The following is a 20,563-nucleotide window of genomic DNA, read 5'->3' on the forward strand; positions in this document are numbered from 1 at the left end:
TCCAGCCTTAAATAAACCTTTATTTATCCTAGTCCAGCATCTTTTCCAGTTGCTGGTGTCTCCCTTGTGTCTTTTTAGATTGTGAGAACCTTCTGGAGAGCAACCCATCTTTTTAGTTCCTTTGTCATGTAATCTATTTTGAGAATAGTTTTGTTGAAATATATATATATATATATTCTCTATATATAGAAATATTCTAAATAAAATAATAGTTGGTATAAACAGAAAGGTGTAACTGCACAGTGAACATCTCTTCATCAGGTGTTGCCATCCCTGAAGGCTATCTTAGATCAAAGTCTTCATTTTAATACCTTAAAGATCCAAGTCATTGCACTGCACAGCATTTCAGGATCAAATGGCATTGGTCTCCTGACAAAGAGTCTCTCATTGACAAATGGTCTCCTGGCATTGGTAGCGGGTGGAATTTTGGCTGCAATTCTGTATACATTTGCCTGGGAGTAAGTCCCATTGAATTCAGTGAGTCTTACTTCCAAGTAGGCATGTATAGGCATGTGCTGTTAGTTAGGATTGGGCTGAAAGGCTGCAATCCAACAGTAAGCCGCACTGAACAGAGTGGGGGTTACTTCTGAGCAAACATGTATAGGATTGCTCTGAAAATGTGGGAAAATGTAAAAGTGGTTTAAAAAGTCACCTAATATATATGGTGATAAAATTGATTGACAGATACCTCTAATATTAATTTTGTTATACTAGTCAAGTATATGTGAATGTATAATTCTCATTTCAATCAGTATGCTTCATTGTGTTGGAAAAGAGGATTAGATGAATTCATGAAGGAGGAAAGGTGTATCAAGGGCCAACAGCCATGCTGGAGAAGGAAAATCTCCAAGTGCAAAGGCAGTATGCCACTGAATCCTCATTATTGGGGGGGCGGCACCAGCTCTTGGGGCATATCAATATTCTCCCCCAGAATTTTGATTAGCGATTGCTAACCAGCACTTTTCTTTCTTTCTAGAGCTAGATTGTCCCAACTGCAAGCAAGTTTTTAAATGTGAGCACTCCTATCTCTCTCATGCCCGTTTCCTCTGCCTCCCAGAGAAGGGTACCCAGCTCTGGAGAAATCTCTGTGCCCCAAAGATGGTCAAAGGCAGGTTGGTAGAACAGTCCACCAACTTTCACAGTTTGGGGAGGGACCTGGAGCTTAAAATCGCTGCTCGGAAAGACTATTCCCATGGCCTTGTTGGGGAAAGGAGAATAAACCGTGATGAAATGGAGAACAGCCCGGGAAGGAAAATGGTGTTGTTGGAGAAAACAAATTACTTGCGTGAAGAACAGCGCAATGGGAGCAGGGATGAAGGCACTGAGCAGCACATGTTGGCGGGACCCGTCTGGATGCTCACGACAGGAAAACAAACACTTGTTAACAAAGATGCTCTGGAGCAGAAGGAAAGTGCCTTCACTGAAGTGAGGCAGATGAAGGACAAATTGAAAGTTGAGAAAGCCAAAGAGTTAGAACATGGAGGTGGAGGTGCTGCTTTTGGCAAAGAGCAGGTCCACAGCAATCTAGTTCGAAGTTCACCAGGCAGTGCATTCTCCTTTGTGTGGCCAACCAGAGCTGTCGGGGAGCCGAAGAGTGCTTTTCGCAAGCCAGCAAAGTGCCTGGTGGACAGGAGACCAGTGGCTGCTTCTCAGCATCTGACTGACATGGTGAAAGGGCCAAGGAAGCTGTCTGAGCTCATCAGCACCACTGACATTATGCACTACAGCAGCATTTTTACCTCCAAGTTCCTGGTGAGTGATTTGAGTGGCTCTCAGTTGCTGCAGTCTAGCCTTCTTCAGAGCAGTCCCTTTGCTTATACTTCAGGACAGTGGCCTAGACAGACTGGAGAACAAGGGCATGCCACACCCACCTCCAGCTCTTCTTCTGCTTCCTTGACCTTGTTGCCTCCCACCTTCACTTCCTTTGGTGTGGCAGCCCAGAACTGGTGTGCAAAATGCAACCTCTCCTTTCGCATGACCTCCGACCTCGTGTTCCACATGCGCTCCCATCACAAAAAGGAGAGTGCTTCGCCAGAATCCCAAGGGGCGAAAAGGAGGCGAGAGGAAAAGCTGACCTGCCCTGTCTGCCAGGAGTACTTTCGGGAACGACACCATTTATCTCGGCACATGACTTCACATAATTAGGCCCACAGGCAATGGAGATTGTGTGTGTTTTTGTGTGTGTATGTATGTTGAATTGTTCCCATTCATTTTCTGCCAGATTTAAACTAGTATCTCCTGAGAGACAGGCATTTGCAGTGATTTCTACTGTATTTTTCAGAAGAAAAACAACCACCATGATGATAGGAACTCAAGTCAGCTCCAGTCCGAGAAATTGCACTCTGTGGATAAAAGTCTAAGGAAATAAAAAAATAGTGAAATGTATTTCCAACTTGGTGTTTATTTGGATAGGTTTGCTGCTTTGTTTGACTACTTTTTGTAGTGTTTCATGTTGTTGTACAAGCCACAATTACTTTATCTTATCTTTAAAAAGCAGGAATAGGAAAACCCAGTGGGGCTTGACTCTAGTTGAGTTGCCGAGTCACTGCCCACCATGACTCGACTCATAACAGGGGCATTTTCCGAGTCACCCTTTAGTGACTCTACGGAACTCAAGTAGAGTTCCCTTCTCCTTTAAAAAGCCTGTTGTGGAAAAATCAGGGCTGCTGCCAGACTCTGTGTGTGTGTGTATGGCAGCCACCTCCATCCCTGTGCTGGATATAGCACAGGTCAGCCAGCCTGCCTGTTCCAACACAGGATAAGATTGGGCTGCCCGTTTTATAACTATTCTGTTCTTATTTTGGCTGTAGTAATGAATATTTTAATGGATCTGCAAGTTTGAAGGGTGAGCTATGTTTCATTAGACCGTCTGGGTGACCTTGGGCCAGTCACTTTCTCTCAGCCTCACCTACCTCACAGGGTTGTTGTGAGGACAAGAAAGAGGGGAGGAGCAGCTGTGTAAAACGCCCTGAGCAATTTGGAGAAGGGCGGTATAATAATAATAATAATAATAATAATAATAGTAGTAATTCAGCTGCAAGGTGGGATCATCTCAATAAGAAGACTTGTGCATAATATTTTTCAGTCCTCCAGTATTTTAATAAGTGAGAGAAAATTTCTCAGAATGTTTATTTTGTATACTAATAATCACAACAGCAGCATGAACAAAACAAAGAAAAAATTGCCCTATTAGTCACTAAATAAACAACAATTAGACTCTGTCTAGGTAATTAATTATTAGATACAAACGGCAGGATCTATCAAAATATTGGAGAAACATAATCAAAACACTAAACCTCCAAAATTGCCATGTACACTCTGAAGACCACATTTACTGATCTTGGCCACAGCAGCAACGTCAGCTTCCCAGCCAGTTATACTGACATTGCTCCAACAAATGAATGAATTTGGGCCAGTTTGGATGACATTTTTTTGTGCATTTTAGCAGCATACATAGTTAGGTGGTTTTGAGAAATAACACCTCCCACATGTCATTATACTAAAGATCCCAGGCCTATTATTTATTTAAAATCTTATTCTATGTTTCCTCCCATAAAATGAGGTGCTCAAAGAAAGTAGACAAAACATATACACTCACAGCAAGCTTGCTGCACAAATGTGCAAGGATGGGTTGGTAGATGAAGGGCCCTTTCCATTTATAGGTACCATCATGTGCACATCAAAATTAAAGCAAAGGTTATGACTTTTAACTGAAAATGTTTGCAAAAGGCTTAGATTAAAAAAACAAACATTATAGGCCCAATCCTTTCCAACGTTCCAGCACCAAGGCAGCCCCAAGATAAGGGAACAAACTTTCTTTATCTTGAGGAGGCCTCTGTGCGTCCATCCCAGGATGCAGTGCATGCCCCACTAGCACAGCTACATTGGTTCTGAAAAGTTGGATAGGATTGGGCCCTAAATCTATGACATGAGTCTCAAAAACATCCTGGTTTTCAAATGTATGCATAATTTCCTTTTAGTTCGAAAAAAGGGGGTATCAATCTGGCGGTTGAATTTATTTGGAGCAGAACCCATACAAATGGCAGCAAGTGCCGTCACTGATAACACTTTTCCTGAACAGCAGAAACAGGAACTGTAATATCTGTAACTGTGGCTGTCTTTACAAACATGGTGCAATCAGTGCATTTGAGTCTAAAGGCAAAGTACACGTTGGAGGGGTTGCACAGTGATCAGTTAGATCAGGGGTGTCAAACATAAGGCCCAGAGGCTGGAAGCAGCCCCCGGAAGCTTTTTATCCAGCGCTCAAGCTCTCAGCTGCTGAGGTGTTACAGCTGAAATGGCAGCCCACATGAAAATTGGGCTTTCCCAAATCTTGAAATATTACCAAGATTTGCTTACTCTCTCTTCTGTCGTTTGCAGTTAATGAGTTTCTATATGAGAACAAGGTCTGATTTCTGGCCATTAGCTGCTTAATGATGTCACTTTCTGCTTAATGACATCACTTCCGGCCCTCAGCTGGAGCCCTGAATGCTAACTTTGGCCCTCTGTTTGAAACGAGTTTGACACCCCTGTATTAGATCAATTCACTTCTTGCGCACGCAAAGAAAGCAAACTGCTGAAGTGTTGCAATGGTAATAAATGGGTCAGACCTGAGAGGATGGGAGAGAGAGATGCTGACAGACTGCAGACATTTGTAGGCCATCAATATTAAAGTATATATACATGTTGGTTTAACTTTGTTGTTTCTGGCTTTCAGTCTTGGACATCAACCTTCACAGGACTAGTGTTAGTGCCATTGCTTAGTTTCATTCCCTTCTAGCGTCTCACTTCCTTACATCTTGATAAACAGATTTTGGCCTGAAAGGTCTGAATTTTCATCTCTGAGGCAAGATCTGACCACTTTGCAAGGACCTCTCTATTCTACGGTACAAGAAATATCATCTAGTTAGCAATCAGAAAAAGAGAATCTAAGTTCACCGCAGCAGTGGGTTTCAAGAACATAGAAGCAACACTCTGGACTGAGTCTGTGCTAAAACTAGTGAATGACCTACCACGAGAATTGCTGTGGTAGGTAGTTCTAATACACTTCCTCAACACTATCTTTTAAAAACCTTACAAAATCTGGCAGCCTCCACCCTCCCTCTATTAGAGAAGTAGGGTATTTATGCATGGACCACATTGGAATTTAACTTGGGGAGAGAGAGAACAGGGGTTGTATGGAATTTCTGCTTTCATTAAAGCCTACCAATACTGAAATAGAATGAGAATGCTGCTTAGTCCTGCCTCCAACAGAATGGGCAGGAGTAAAAGACTCAGACTTAAAGGGGGAAGGGAATTGGCTTAAAGGATAAGCATTTTATTTTGCTTGTCTTCTCAGTCCCGTTTCTGTCTTCCCAAAAGGACCCTTTAAGCCAGTGGTACCCAAACATTTTTTTGGCTGGTGGCTCTCTTGACCTACTAGACCACTGTCCATGGCTCCCCATTAGGACTACAATCCTATACATTGTATAGGGTGGCAAGCTTTTCATGAGGATTCCGTGGCTCCCCTGGCTGGTTTCTGCAGCTCCCCAGGGAGTCACGGCTCACAGTTTGGGAACCACTGCTTTAAGCTATAAGGAAGAGGGTAATAATATTTTGACCCAGTTTATAGGTCAACACTTTTACAAAGAGACAGGGGTATTGATGATAGTCCATTTTATGAAGATCTACCACTGTTAGCTGCTGAGGGCTTCCCAAGCCTGGGGACCTTCTCCTCCAATTGAGCATTTGTAGAAAGCATTGGACTCCAAGAGCAAGGATTTTAACTACTTTGTACAAGACTTCTTGCAAAGGCAAAACATTTTATATACTTCTGTATAGAATTAGTGTTTCATTCATTTGATTGTTCACATGAACGCATTCTGAATGGGCAAAGAAGCATAAGGGGCAGGGCAATATTTGGTGTAAATGTGACTTGTAAATTTGCACTAGTGCAGAAAAACCTTGCTGTGTAAATGGATGATTCTGTAAACCAAATTCAAGTGAGTAAGAGCCCAATCCTATCCAACTTTCCAGCACTGGTACAGCCACAATGCAGCCCCAGGGTAAAGGAACAAATGTTCTCATGCCTTGAGGAGGCCTCTGTGACTGCCTACCCATCACAGGACGCAGTACGTGTCCTGTTGGCACAGCTGCGCCAGTAATGGAAAATTGGATAGGCTTTGACCCTAAGCTATTTGTATTAACATAGGCTGAGCTGTCCTAACCCTACATCCTAACCTCTAGTTGCATATATTTTGAAGGCTCAAGCCACTGTGTCACTGGATTAGACAACTAAATTGGGAAGTGGGTCCTGATTTCTTTTTGCTTCCTTTTCTACCTTTGAAGATTTCACACTGTAACTGGAGACTGATGTCAAACCTCTGGAACAGGTTTGCAGGAACGAAACTTCGCTTCCCAATGAAAACAAGTAGATAGCTGGACATCTTTGCTCCCTGTTTTCCTCTTCTTGTCTTTCTCTGCTATAGGGCCATTTCTTTGTTCCTTTAATCTAGCTGGAACTGTGAAGGTGTGCCCTGAGCACTTCTTTTGCTTTGATGAGTGCCACCTCAGCGGGAACTGCCATATGGGGACTGACCCCCACCCCTTCCCAATTACCATCAGTGGAACTTGTGGATCTGGAAATCGGGATTGTGATATAGAGGTTGGTGCCATCCACATGATACGTTTGAGGTGGGTGACAACCTCCACTAGTCCTTTGTCCAATGATGAACGCTCTACCCAGCCTCTTCATGATGTACACAAACTCTTCAGCAGCTCCAGCAGTCACAGAGCTGGTGAGAATGATCAGTCCCTTATTGGAGCCATATCTTGTACCTTCAAGAGAGGAGAGAAGATGCAGCAGGTCAACGCATTTGCTTTCACTCTACAGCTACAAAATGGACTCATGAGATAAGAGAGCAGCTCACAAATGTTTAGTATTCTCACAAATGCACACACTTTATTTACTCACAAATACTTAATTTTAAATAGCAATTCAATCTTGCATGGCAGGCGGACTCTTCCTTCCATTTTACAGATTGAAAATAAAGGCTGAAAAGAAATGACTTGGTAAAGCCTGCTAACTGGGCAAAGAGGCACTTTTAAAGTGGTTTCCTCTTACATTTAACAGGGGGAGAACAACTGTCCCTCTTTGCCCCTGCTTGGCATCTTTTCCAGTGGCCGTTGCTGGTGTCTCTAATGTATTTTTTAAGATTGTGAGCCCTTCGGGGACAGGGAACAATTACTGATTGATTTTATTATGATCTATGCTTGGGATCATTAGAAAAGGTATTGAGAACAAAACGGCTAATATTATAATGCCGTTGTACAAATCGATGTTAAGGCAACACCTGGAGTATTGTGTCCAGTTCTGGTTGCCGCATCTCAAAAAAGACATAGTGGAAATGGAAAAGGTGCAAAAGAGGGCAACTAAGATGATTACTGGGCTGGGGCACCTTCCTTATGAGGAAAGGCTACGGCATTTGGGCTTCTTCAGCCTAGAAGAGAGACGCCTGAGGGGGGACATGATTGAGACATACAAAATTATGCAAGGGATGGTCAGAGTGGATAGAGAGATGCTCTTTACACTCTCACATAACACCAGAACCAGGGGACATCCACTAAAATTGAGTGTAGGGAGAGTTAGAACAGACAAAAGAAAATATTTCTTTACTCAGCGTGTGGTTGGTCTGTGGAACTCCTTGCCACAGGATGTGGTGATGGCATCTGGCCTGGATGCCTTTAAAAGGGGAGTGGACAAGTTTCTGGAGGAAAAATCCATTATGGGTTACAAGCCATGATGTGCATGCGCAACCTCCTGATTTTAGAAATGGGCTATGTCAGAATGCCAGATGCAAGGGAGGACACCAGAATGAGGTCTCTTGTTATCTGGTGTTCTCCCTGGGGCATCTGATGGGCCGCTGTGAGATATGGGAAGCTGGACTAGATGGGCCTATGGCCTGATCCAGTGGGGCTGTTCTTATGTAACTACTCCGCTTGAAAAGCAGCATATAAGTATTCATCATCATAATCACCACCACCACCATAAAGGCCACACACCTAGGCCATGGCTGTGGGCTTAGCAGTTGAATCTGGTCTGGCATTTACAAAGTAAACCAGCAGCTGAGAGATGGCCTTTGAAGTAACAAATGTGATAGTTCTCAAGAGTCCTGGAGTTAATTTACCAACACATTTAATCATGACAGTGCCAAGTTATTCTTGACATTCTCAATACCAAAAATGAAATATCAGACATACTGAATATTGTTACTCTTTGGGCTCACTGCATTTCTTACTCTGATCTGCCTGTTGGTGAGCCCTGCTTTCAACAGCCAAGCTTTAATATTTCAGGGATGAACATGCTCTCTGTGATCTTGATGAACAAAGATATTGACAGCCACAAATTCATAATGTAATTTTTCTCACCTATAAGCTGTGAACGGGTCCAGATCTCATTTGTTGTATCATTTGGTCTACTGTAGACTTTGTCCAGTAGAATTGGATGTCCTTCATCAAAGAAATAGGAGCATAGAATGGGTATGGCGGATGTAGGGCCCCCTATATTGTGTCTGTTTTGATAAGGAGAGAAAATCCAGATCGGATGAGTTCATTTTGAAGGTAAAGACAGATCTTCTAAAGTGTGGTGAGAGTTTGAACATGCACCAATTTCTTTGAAATATCTACTGAATGCGGGGAGGGGGGTCTGGATTCTGCATGCTGCTCCCATTCTCAGGCTCCACCTGTTCTACCTGTTCATGTGTGATTGGCAGCCCTGCCTTTTGTTAGGATATCCTAACAGATGAATAGAGTCTTACAGCTGTATGACTCTAAGCTGTAAGACTCTAACCTCACATGTGCCATAAAGCACATTCACACCTCCTTGGGAGCAAGCTACACCAGCGCACAGAGGTACACTGGAGCACGGAGGCTCCATGGTGTCTTGTGGAAGGTAGGTTTCATCGGCCATATTGGGAGGGCAGGGAGGCGTTCTGGGGTGGGGGGCGAGTGGGGGTGGTCGCGGGAGTGGGTGAGCAGGGAGTTGGAGGCTGGGCTGGGACCTGGTCATTATGCCAAATCCCAACCCTGTTCCCTGAGTAGTGTGGAGCAGCTTCAAGCCACTCTGCTCTCCTTGGACTTATGCCACCTCCGGAGATGACTTACCCAGGGGTAAGGGGAGGAGTTTCCCCTTACCTTTGACTGAGCCACTTTGGGGCCTTGTGCTGGATACAGTGCAGGCCTCCCGGCCTGCCTATTCCAGCACAAGATAGGATTGCGCTACAAACAACTCGGAGGCTGGGACCATGGACACTGGGTGCAATCCTGAGTTGCCCTCCATGAGTTCCCAGAGAAGTATGAGAAGAGTGACTATCTTCCACCAGGAGAACTAATGCCTCAGAATGCAGCGACCACACACTCAAAGCACTTCCATTGCATTTTAGGAAGTCTGTCTTCATTGGAAACATGCTGATCTACTTTTTCCACATTCAGCAGCTGTTTTGCACCCCCTTCCTCCCACTGGGATGGCAGAGAGAGAGTTAAACCCTTCATCAGATTCCTAGTGCTCTCACAACATTAGCAGCTTCTCAACTGTGACCCTCTTTCCAAACAGCAAAACTGCACTGAGAAGTGCCACTGAAACAGTCTCGAAGACAATGCAGTGACAAGACATCATACATAGTGCAAGTGAGAAACTGGGAGCAAAATGCAAACACTTGTTCAAATGATATTGGTTGAGTAGCAAATGACAGCGGCCCAAGACATTTTAGCAACTGAACTGGGATGCCAGATGCCCCTCATTCCCTCCCACACATACACATTGTCTTCTGCTCTGTATGGGGCTGCTTAGTAGCTGGATGAGGGTCAGCTGTTGTTGTTATTCCTGCTATGTTGTCCTTTCTCTTCACTGGTGCTTGAAATAGTGCCGAGTGAACCCTTGAGGTGTGTGAGGCCACTCCTGTGCCCAGAGAGAAGAGGCAGAAGAACAGGCAGGCAGGCAGAAGAGAAGGGATTTCTACTCTCAGAGCTGGGCTGGCTGGGGTTCTGCCGCTAGCTCTGTGATGTTGTTGCTGGCTGCAGCAGAGGTCGGCAAACAGGCAGGGTGGCTCCAAATCTGCTGCTCCCCCAAACTTGCAATCTGAGGTGTTTTGCCTCAACCTGCTTCAAGAGGGCCAGCTTCAAGAGCAGGAATTCAGTTTCTCTAATTTGACAACAGCTCACGAAAAACTGAGGAGATATTGATACCCAAGTGCAAACTTGCAATATGGGAAGCCACCTTGAAGCAACATGGCAATATGGTGGATTTTACTACCATCATTAGAAATACGTGTAACCCACCTTAGCTCTGTAAAATTTACAGCCATAGCTGCGCAGAGCCAGGGTGGCCAGTTTAGGCTCATGCCCTCCAGAGGGCTCACCTGGGCAGATCAACCCTTCACACTGGTGGCAGTGATAGCACTAAATGTATCATAAGGCAGTGGTTCCCAAACTTACCTGGGTCATGACGCCCCTACAGCCTCTTCTTCCCAGCTCAGTCAGATCTCGCGAAATCTCATGAGATCCAAGATAGCAGCACCCAAATGCCATGAGATTTTGCGAGATCTAAGATGGTGGCACCCAAGGGAACAGGTAGGAGGGGCCACCAGGGACATTCCACGGCACCCCTGGGAGTGTATGAGCGTGTGCCCTGTGAGGGTGCCCTAAGACACTGCAACACACATTTTGGGAACCCCTGTCTAAGTGTCAGGTAGGGAGTGTCATGGAGGACCTACTGCAGGGTTGTGCCTCAGTGTCCTGGCACCAGCATTGCTTAACATTCCTCTTGGCACACTGTGTTCATACACATGGGTTAGGAATGAAGGAAATGAAACTGGCTTTGAGAAGCACTCATTCTATAAATTCTATTTTCAAATTATGACAGTTTATTCCACCTTGCTTTCATCCAGCCCGGCTCATGACATATGCCTGTGAATTCTGTTTTGATGAGTATTTACCTCATGTCTATGATCAAAGCATCAGTATTGACAATCTTCTTCCAGACATGTTCCACTAGCAGCTCAGAGACTTGGGATAAAAGCTCGCAATCCCCAAACATATCAAATCTCAGGTAGCCAACATTGTTCTCAAACACGTTGGTTTGGATAGAGAACTTAATGAGGTCTTCAAACATATCCGGGGAAGGGATCTGAAATAGTTTAAACATTCAACATTCAAGGACAATGTATCATGAGAGTAAGGTATTCATAAGAATTAGTATCAATGCACTCAGCACCTTGTTGTATGTCACTAGCTAGATTGGGACATTTATGCTTTTTCCTTTGAGGTCTTCTGCTTCCCCTTGCTCACCCAACCCAGTCATACTGAGCCGTTCCGATTCCTTTTCTCTACATGGGGTGTGCTTGAATGTCTTAACTCCAGCAATAGCGAACATACTAGTTTCTCTATTCCCTTTAAATCTGTCTGATTACAATCTAAATCCACAATCCACAACCTATCCATTCCTTTCCTTCAGCCTGTGCTCCTTAATAACTGTGTCCCTTCCATTTTGTTTCTAATCTCCCATTTCCCTGCTCCTCCAATGAGGGTGATCAGCTCTCACTGATAGTAATCGGGATGGGAGAGCCTTCTTCCTCCAATCCAGAACATACACTGAAAATGAAGATCAGACCCCCACAGGGTGTTATTCTCCAGTTCTGATTTACATTGCAATACATAGTGTGTTTCTAGAAATTGCCCCTCATGTGAAGCCCACGGGCAGCCCCTCCATGAAGCTGAGCAAAACAGCAGCTTTGAGTGGCAGGCTGGGAACAAAGGAAGTTGGTGAGGGGTGCCCTGCTTGCCATACCTGCCTGCCACTACTTCCCCTGCCCCACCACTCCAGCTAACCACCATCCCATCTCCTTCTTGCCCATCCTCCTACCATGGGAGTGATGAGAGGAGTAAGGGGTTGAAGCTCACCATCTCTTCCACCTGTGACAATGCTAGAAGAGGAGATTAATGGTGCTACCACCCTGATGCTTTTAGGCCACTGCCATCTCCAACACTTCCTTTTAAACTGACTGATGAAGAACACTTTGGTTCTGTTCCCAGAATTCTCCCTGCCTGGCAAGTTTAAAGGGTGGCTGCAGAGGAGCTGAAGAGAGGCAATGAGGGTGAATGTAGTGGTGGTGAAAGAATTTGATGCTTCTTTAAATGTCAGATTGGCTTGGGCTGGGCCTGGTTAAGCCTGTTATTAGGACTGTTGGGCTTGTTTTTGACTCAGTAAATAGATGTGGGAGGCAGCTGTTCAGGATCAGGACTGTGATCTGGGGGAGTGAGATCTTTAACTGATTTAGTAGCTGAGGCAGATCATGAGTAATAATCAGCTATCTTCCATCATCTGTTTGGGAAGTAGTAACAATACTGAATACAGAATAATAGTTCCTCTTCTGCTCTCTGAACAGTTGACAATTAAGGGCCCAATCCTATCCAACTTTCCAGCATGGGTGCAACCACAATGAAGCCCCGAGGTAAGGTAACAAATGTTCCCATACCTTGACAAGGCCTCTGGGACTGCCTCCCCAACACAGGAAGCAGTGCACACCCCATTGGCACAGCAGCACCAGCACTGGAAAATTGGATAGGATTGGGCCCTTATTCTCTTTTCTTTTTTTAATGCCATCATTAAGCAGATCATGTATGTCATGTTTTAACTGGACTAATATATTTCCAGGAAGACCTTCTAATATCATAGAATCTAATGTGATCTGGAGAATGGGGCACTGACATGGCTTTCTGGCCCACAGACCTACAATTGTGGCTCTTTTCAGACAAATCTGCTTTTGCATAAATATTCCCACCACTGCTTAGCAAGGCTTCCTGTTACATTCCCTGTCATTTTCATGATATGCTTTTCATTTCTGGCAATAGTACAGAAAAAGAGAACTCAATCCAAATAAAACATTGTCTATGCCCAAACGTCATTGTGGCCTAGTATAAATGTTCTGAACTAGTGAAACAATGAAAGCTCAAAGGGGTTAAAAACAATTAGCCTGATGACAGGCACATGAGAAGGGGCAGAGTGGGAACTTCAGACTACCTGCCAACTTTCATTCAACTAATCAGACAAGAGTGCAGCTTTCTTTACATTTGGATAGTATTTACAGCCTCACAAGAGGTAAAAATAGCACATTTAGGGCTCAATACTAACCAATTTTCCAGGGCTGGTGCAGCCATGCCAATGGGGTGTGTGTTGCATCCTGTGGTGGGCAGGCAGTCACAGAGGCCTCCTCAATGTTAGTGAACATTTGTTCCCGTACCTCTGGGCTGCATTGCAGCTGCACTGGTGCTGAAAAGTTGGATAGGATTGGGCCCTTACCCTGGAAAGAGATGGGGGGGGGTATGCAACAGAGGGCCCAGTTCTATCCAACTTAAGCAACGCAGTCCTGAGGAGGCTGCCATGACTCCCCCCCCCCCCACAGGATGCAGTGCACATCCCGTTGGCACAGCTGCATCAGTGTTGGGAAGTTGGATAGGATTGTGATCTGATATATTGACTCATTTCCCCTGAGGAAGAACATGAAGTTCAAAACACATTGGAAAATTGGGGAAATAAACCTGCTTTGCACCATTGGTTTTGTCTTCTTTTCATTTTCGTGGGTGCGAAGCTACTTCCTCTGGTTGCACTAAAGCTAAAACAAAAGTGCAGCTGAGCATGTGGGAACTGTTTTGTGCATCTCAAGGGATCTTCTGCTGGCATGTGACCTTTGTAAGAGAGCAGCTATGCAGGAGATAGAGATTGCTGATATGAGGTAGGGCACACTACAAGGCCCTCTCACTCCCCCTTTGGAACTTTGACTATGCCAGTTCGGACCACTTCTTTCTGTTCCACCCAGGTGCTGCGTGATGTCCTCCAGGACTGGGGAACAGGGACACTCTGGGCAGTTGCGTCAGCCACCCAGCATCCCAGAAGGCTGCGGGACAGAACATTCAGGAAGATGCAATACCCAGAACGTCCCTGTCCCCTGATCATGGAGCACATTGTGTGGCACATGGGCATGAACAGGGCTGCTGACCAGGTGGACGGATCTGCTTGAATGCTGAATCTGGCCCTTGGGCTAGGGTTTGAGCGGCCCTGATATATAATATAAGCAGATGCACTATACAATACATATATAATTTTATCATAGATCAATTAAAAATAAATATACGTGATGATAGCTTTCACTTCTTAGTCTTGTTAAATACTCTTAAATCCGAATTCCCACATCTGTCTGACATGGCTCCTAGAAATGGGGCAGGAACTATCCCAATCTCAGGTCTAATTTTCCCTGAGATGGGAAATCTGTGTCTAGGTTTTAGCATCCCTGAATGCTCCTCCATTTAAAAAACAAACAAAACAAACAAACAAATCCCCACAGAGAAAATGAGCATGTCCTGTTACATACTAATTGTCTCTGTGCAGGGATCTATTCTGTGTGGAGGAAAATTCGTCCAACCAACCCAGTCTTCATCCATCTCATCCAGCCCTATTCAGCCTCCAGTGCGCCATCCTGTATAGCTAAGTACTGAGTCTCTGACTTTACAATTGTTTGCTGTTTCAGTTGTGATTTCAATAAAGCTGAAGATTGGTTAACTGAACTTGTGGCATTGGATGTGACCTTAGCTTACTAGATGGTCATACATCCTATGAGGATGTGCATTCCCATCTGAGCCCACTACAGCAGGATTGGGTCCTGTTTCTTCTTCCAGGTACTGCTGGAGCTATTGCTGCAAGTGACATTAAACTACTTGGGTAGCTGAAACAAGTTACAACTCAAACGCAGGCCTTTCTTTCAGGTGAATGGAATATGATGTGGATCAGTTAGAGGTGTGGTAAGGTAACCTACTCTAGTCTTGTCAAGTACCTTGCAACAAACACCTAACACCACATCACAGGTTTTATAGAGAACAGCAATGATTTTAATTTTCTTCTGAATTCTTTAAAAGTCATTACTTTTTTTTATATCATAGAGATAGAAAATCTATAATAAATTTTATTTATATCTCTAAGGGCGCACTCCTATCTTGCGCTGCAACAGGCAAGCCAAGAGGCTTGTGCTGTATCCAGCGCAGGATAGGTGTCCAAAGTGGCTCAGCCAGGTAAGCCACTGCAGCCCCTATGGGTCTCCTTGGATTTGCACCACCTCCTGAGGTGAATTTGACTTAATACAGGTGCTGACCCTGCATCAGAAGGGCTTTGAGGACCTCCCAGACATGACTGTGACCAGAAGACACCTCCAGTTGCATCCAGGAGGTCCTTTGAGGGCCCTCTGCATCCTCAGAATCAGTATCTGTGGGGGATCCAGAAATGGACCTTTGAGGGCCAACTGTAAAACAGATCTATGGACTGCATGTAGGTGGCGACAAATAAAACAAACAAGAGATTTTATTACACTTCTAAGTTGTGTCAGTGTGTGAAATCTCAGCAAATTTCAGCAGATGAATCCTGTTCCTGATCTCTAAAGCAAACTCATTCTACAGAGTTTATGCCATCCTCGTTTGGTCTGTCTGTCTGTCTTGTATGAACTTCTGATCAGGAGAGCAGAAACCAGGCAGAGCTCTCTGTTTAATACAGATTTTCTGCAGTTGCTAAAGAGTTGGTTTAATAAGGACTTACCTGCATGGGGACAATCCCTGGGATGTGGTCCCTTGAATGTTCAGGGATGTGAGTTACCTTCAGGTTTGCATCTCCAGAAAGCACTTTTAGTTCAGCTGCTATTCGCTCAGCAAGTTCCACTTCCGAGTTGATCTTCCTGTAGGTGCTGGTGAGATCAGCAATCTTGGCTGCCACCTTAGCCCCAATGTCCACAAAGGCATAGTTGTCAGCCACCAGTTTGCTCACTGTCTGCAGCACAGTGGGCAGTTTGGCACGTAAAGCGATGATGCTCTGGGCAGAAGCCATGGCTTCTGCAGCCTGGGTGGTGACATGAGGCTCCACCCCAGACAAGCTCCACACTTTGCCAGTGACTGGACTGAGCACTACTTGGCTGGGGATGGAGGCATACAGTGGGCTGCTGCCCATACGGTAAATACTTGCAGAGAGGGAACCACCCACAGTAGGCTCCCCAATTACTGTGGCCCGATGCAGGTCTTTCATTGAGCGAGTAAAAGCTTCAGCAGCAGAGCCACTCACATGGCTAATTAGGATATAGATGTCTTTGCTTGAGCCGTAACGCTTTCCTGACACTTGGGCTAAGGTCCAAACCTCTGTACTATGGGAGGTGCTGCGGTCAAAAATTGTGTAGAGATGCTGCTGGGGCTCAGCATCAAAGAAATAGGAGCAAAAGATGGGCACTGCAGTGGAATAGCTGCCTGTATTGTAGCGCATGTCAACAATCATAGCATCTGTTCCCACTAGCTTGTCCCAAACCATGTGCAACAGTTGTGTCCTAATGGCTCTCACTGTCTCAGCCTCAGCCATCATGTCAAAACGCAAGTATCCCACATTCCCAGGTAGTACGTCCACCTTGAAAAGTGCCTCAATGATATAACTGAGCTCTTCAGGGCTGGGAGTCTTGTCAGCAGGCTGCTCCTCTGTGGAGGGCTCCAGGTAGCTATGGAAGATGTGCAGCTGATGATCCCCAGAGGCCTCTTGAAGGTCACTGGTCAACTGGGAGGCAAGGGTCTCAAAGTCCACAGCTGTGCGATATCCGCCTTGAACCAACTTGAAATTCAGCATCTCACTGACCCGTCTGGCCATTTCTGGGATGGCATAGTGAGCCTCAAGCAATTGTCCAACCCCCTCAATAAGAGCCCCCATGTCCTTATGGAATGCCAACACTTCTTGGGCCTTCTCCAGAGCTTCATCAGCCAGCACAATTGCATCAGGCACCACCCCACCACCCAGCCAACACTCTCCATGGTTGTCCATGAAGGTGATAACTGGCACACTGATGAGGAGAACACAATCTCTTCCCTCTTCTGTCTGCAAGATGCAGAAGGTGCGTGTGTGGGTCAGACTGCCTGCAGTGATCTCACCAATGAGGGTTGCACGGCCAAGGGACTGCATAAGGTAGGCAAACTCCTCAGCTGCTGTGGCTGTGTGATGGCTGGTGAGTAGGTAGACACCACGCCGTGCCCCGTAGGGCTTACCGAGCATTTCAGCCCTGCTGTTGTGATCCTTGGTCTGGTTTGTGTGCCTCTCATAGGTGGTAAAGAGGTGCACAGGGCCAGCAGAAGGATCTTGGAAGTAGGACAGCAAGATTGGCACAGCACTTGAAGATGGGCCTCCGGGGTTGTAGCGCAGGTCCATGATCAAATAGTCAGTTGCTTGCAGTGGTTCCCAGACGTGATGCACAATGTAGGGCCCTAGTTTGACCAGTACTGTAGCATCAGCAAATTCATCAAAGCGCATGTAACCCACATTACCCGGAAGCACTGATACTTTGAACACAGTGTCTACCAGGGCCCGCATGAGCTGCTCGTTGTCAGGGAGGTCAGCAGCCATGGCAACTTGTTCCTCACCTGGTGTCATGACAGCCTCACCTGGCTTGGTGACCCGTAACAAGAGGCGTGGGTCTTCAGATATGGTCTGTAGTTCAGTATTTAGCTTGGAAGCCAGGTCTTTTGCTGATAGGATGGAAGAGTAGTCCAGAGTGGAAAGACGTTGTAGCAGTGCAGGCACCCGCTCTACTACTGAGTAATTATTCTTCAAGATGTCCATCAGGGAACTGATACTGTTAGGAATAGCTTTGCGCAGTGAAATGATGGCCAGGGCTTTATCCAGAGCTTGCTCTGCTGAGGTGGCTACGCATGGCATCACCCCACCAACTTCCCAGCTTTGCCCACTGCCACTCAAGGGGCTCACAGAACGTGATACAGGAACCGTCATGTAGAAGTGAGAGGCACCAATCTGCAACTTCTGGACGTCCAAGGAGCCTCCTGCTGATCTCTCTCCCACAATTATGGCTCTATGCATGTGCTTGAGGATATAGGCCACATCTTCAGCCACCCCAGCGGTGTGTTGGCTTGTCAGTAATATGACATCCTTGTCTTTGCTGTACGTCACACCCAGCACTTTTGGCAAGGTCCAGATTTCTGTAGTGGTGTTGGAGGGTCGATTGTATACAGTATCCACATGCAGTACCTTGTCATCATTGTACAAGTAGGAGATAATAAATGGGATGCCTGAGACTTGCCCGCCAGTGCTGTAACGCAGATCTAGTACCAGAGCTGAGGTCCCCATCAAGGTCTTCCACACCTTTTCAACCAGAAAATCTCCTATCTGCTGCACAACTTCTCGGCCAATGACGTAGTCAATTCGTAAATAGCCCACGTTGCCATCCAGTACATCAGATTTCACTGTATGTTCAATAAGACTTAAGAGCTGCTCTGATGGTGGAGAAGCTTCCACTTCTTGCTTGGAGATAGCAGGAGCCGACGGTTCATAAGTGATCACCAAACGTGGGTCATTCAGAGCACCTTGTACTCCAGCGGTTAGAACAGTTGCTAAAAGTTTGGGATCTGAGATGTCCAAGATCTCACCACTCTTGATGGCTTGTTCAATGGCTTCTTGCATCCCCAGTAGGTTTTCAGGAAAGCAATAATTGTCCAGCAGAAGTTTTGCCATGTCCAGCACCAGGGTGGATTGGTAGACAACATCTGAATGGGCAGTACAAAACACCAGGACCATAAACAGCAGGCAACATTTTCTCGTCATTTTCATTCAGCCAGGAAAGAGCAGAATGAAATACGCCACAAAAACACTCCCAAGTTCTTGCTGACTGAAAAGAGCTTAGCTTCCCACTGACCCTCTCTGTCTGTGATTCAGCGCCAGATAGCCAAGCATTAAATCTGAGAGCACAGAATATCCCTTTAATCTAACACTAACCCTTAAATCTGGTTCTAACCCTTTAATCTAATTAAACTGTGGGGCATCAGCCAGAGTCCAAATAAAAAAGTGCAGCTTCTCATGGTGTTGTAACTACCTTTTTATGAAACCTACTTAAAGAACGTCAGCAAAGAGGCTGAGACTCCCTGGTTATGCTTAGGAGATGTATAATAAAAGCCAGTTAAACTGAATCAGATTTAGCTAGACTTGGGGAAATAATTGAAGTTAATCATTTAGAGTAAAGTTATGGTAAAAACAGAAGAATGAGTTAATACTTTTAAAAAATTAGGTTTTTATTAAAATTTTATCGCCATCATATGAAAAATGTTAGTATGCATTTATAAGATATAAAAGATGAGTAAAAATATATATAAAGTACAACAGGGAATAAGAGCGGTTTGGCAATTGAGTTATTTGAAAACTGTATTCTGTGATCAGCAGGCTCATATTGTCCAATAATTATCTGGTGAAGTTGAAGCTCTGGAGGTGTCATTAATACATGCAAGAATAGGAAATGGCATTGCAGAATTTCTCCGTCTGTGTATGACTCTGGCTACCTCAATCTGATGCATTTCTCCATACTGCAAACTTATACAAAGAATTCTTTCCAATGTACCGGTTATTGGGACTGTGATGAAAATTTTAAGTAAGGAAACCATGGTCAGTGTCTGCCTATGAAACTTCCTTGAATAACAGAGATGTGAAGAATGCTGAGATCAATCAAATGAATGACGGCAGCTTTGTCCAATCGATCATACAAAACGTATCATGAGAGTGCTTCAAGGCTGGAAATCAAAAGAATTCTTTGTCCCCATCCTACTGAGTCCATCATTTAGCAGCTCTGAAAAATAATTAATAGATGAGAGCTAGGAAACACAGAGAGAGAGAGAGAGAGAGAGAGAGAGAGAGAGAGAGAGAGAGAGAAGTGGTTCAAGTTTGAAGAGCAGGGATTGAAGGGCCATGTGAACAAACTACTGTATAAGCTCTGACGAGGTTAAAGAAAATGCCTGGTACTAAACAGAATTGGCAAGTTAGGTAAAGTTAAGTAGATCATGGAACTGTTTCTTTGCCTTTGACAAATTAAGTCAGCCACTGTAACGAGTGTTGCTCTGCCACTTTTCCCAAGTAACTTCATTTCACATGTGGAGTTCGCCAGCTCCAAAAAAGCTATGACCAATCTGTTATTTACCAAACAACGAGAAGACCATGAATATTATTACCACGGCGGACTATTAATGTCCGTATAAGAGCAGCACAACTACATCTGCCTCACCAGAATGCAGCTAAATGGGAGTCGACTTTAATCTTCATAATTTGCAATCAATTAGGATTTACTTGTAATACTGCCACAGAACATATGGCATTGGCAGGACACCACTCCCAGCAAACAGAAATTAAATTTGACAGATGGAAACAGCGTGTATATGTTATTGCTTGGACTTCGATACCTGAAATTCTATTGTGCTACTAAGAGATAGAAAGATGATCAGCTCCAACAGTGTCACCATCCTTGCCTTTCCCCACTTTACAACTATGCACAGAAGTACACCATATGCACACCCAAGCAGCAAAATGTTGCATACAAATGCATGCAGAAACACGCATGACACACGTGACACAGAAATACGCAGAAACACACCTCAGTTGTCCCAGCAGAGGTGACTCCTTCCTCTCCCAACTGCCACCCCAGGATGACTGAGGAACCATCTTGCCATGAAGGGAGGAGGAAAAGAAACA

The 20,563-nt window shown here is 45.0% G+C and overlaps 2 protein-coding genes across 2 annotated transcripts; one reads left to right on the forward strand and one right to left on the reverse strand.

The window, feature by feature from the left end:
- Positions 1-1,098: 1,098 nt before the first annotated feature.
- On the forward strand, positions 1,099-2,145 carry ZNF488 (zinc finger protein 488). The gene has a single exon (XM_066618989.1). The coding sequence runs from the start codon at positions 1,099-1,101 to the stop codon at positions 2,143-2,145; it is 1,047 nt and encodes a 348-aa protein (XP_066475086.1).
- A 4,345-nt stretch (positions 2,146-6,490) lies between these two features.
- On the reverse strand, positions 6,491-18,655 carry RBP3 (retinol binding protein 3). Its single transcript, XM_066621371.1, has 4 exons — positions 15,614-18,655; positions 10,971-11,161; positions 8,407-8,549; positions 6,491-6,816 (listed from the first exon to the last, which is right to left on the reverse strand). The coding sequence occupies exons 1-4, from the start codon at positions 18,653-18,655 to the stop codon at positions 6,491-6,493; spliced, it is 3,702 nt and encodes a 1,233-aa protein (XP_066477468.1).
- Positions 18,656-20,563: the final 1,908 nt, after the last annotated feature.

This window comes from Tiliqua scincoides, chromosome 3, assembly GCF_035046505.1.
Source record: "Tiliqua scincoides isolate rTilSci1 chromosome 3, rTilSci1.hap2, whole genome shotgun sequence".
NCBI lineage: Eukaryota > Metazoa > Chordata > Lepidosauria > Squamata > Scincidae > Tiliqua > Tiliqua scincoides.

Excerpts from the sequence above, each read along its gene's own strand:
- ZNF488 (XM_066618989.1), top strand. The coding sequence starts at position 1,099 with ATGGTCAAAGGCAGGTTGGTAGAACAGTCCACCAACTTTCACAGTTTG.
- RBP3 (XM_066621371.1), bottom strand. The coding sequence starts at position 18,655 with ATGACGAGAAAATGTTGCCTGCTGTTTATGGTCCTGGTGTTTTGTACT. Across the intron at positions 11,162-15,613 it reads CAGGGATTGTCCCCATGCAG|ATCCCTTCCCCGGATATGTT; the intron begins GTAAGTCCTTAT and ends AAACTATTTCAG. Across the intron at positions 6,817-8,406 it reads GACCCGTTCACAGCTTATAG|GTACAAGATATGGCTCCAAT; the intron begins GTGAGAAAAATT and ends CCTCTCTTGAAG.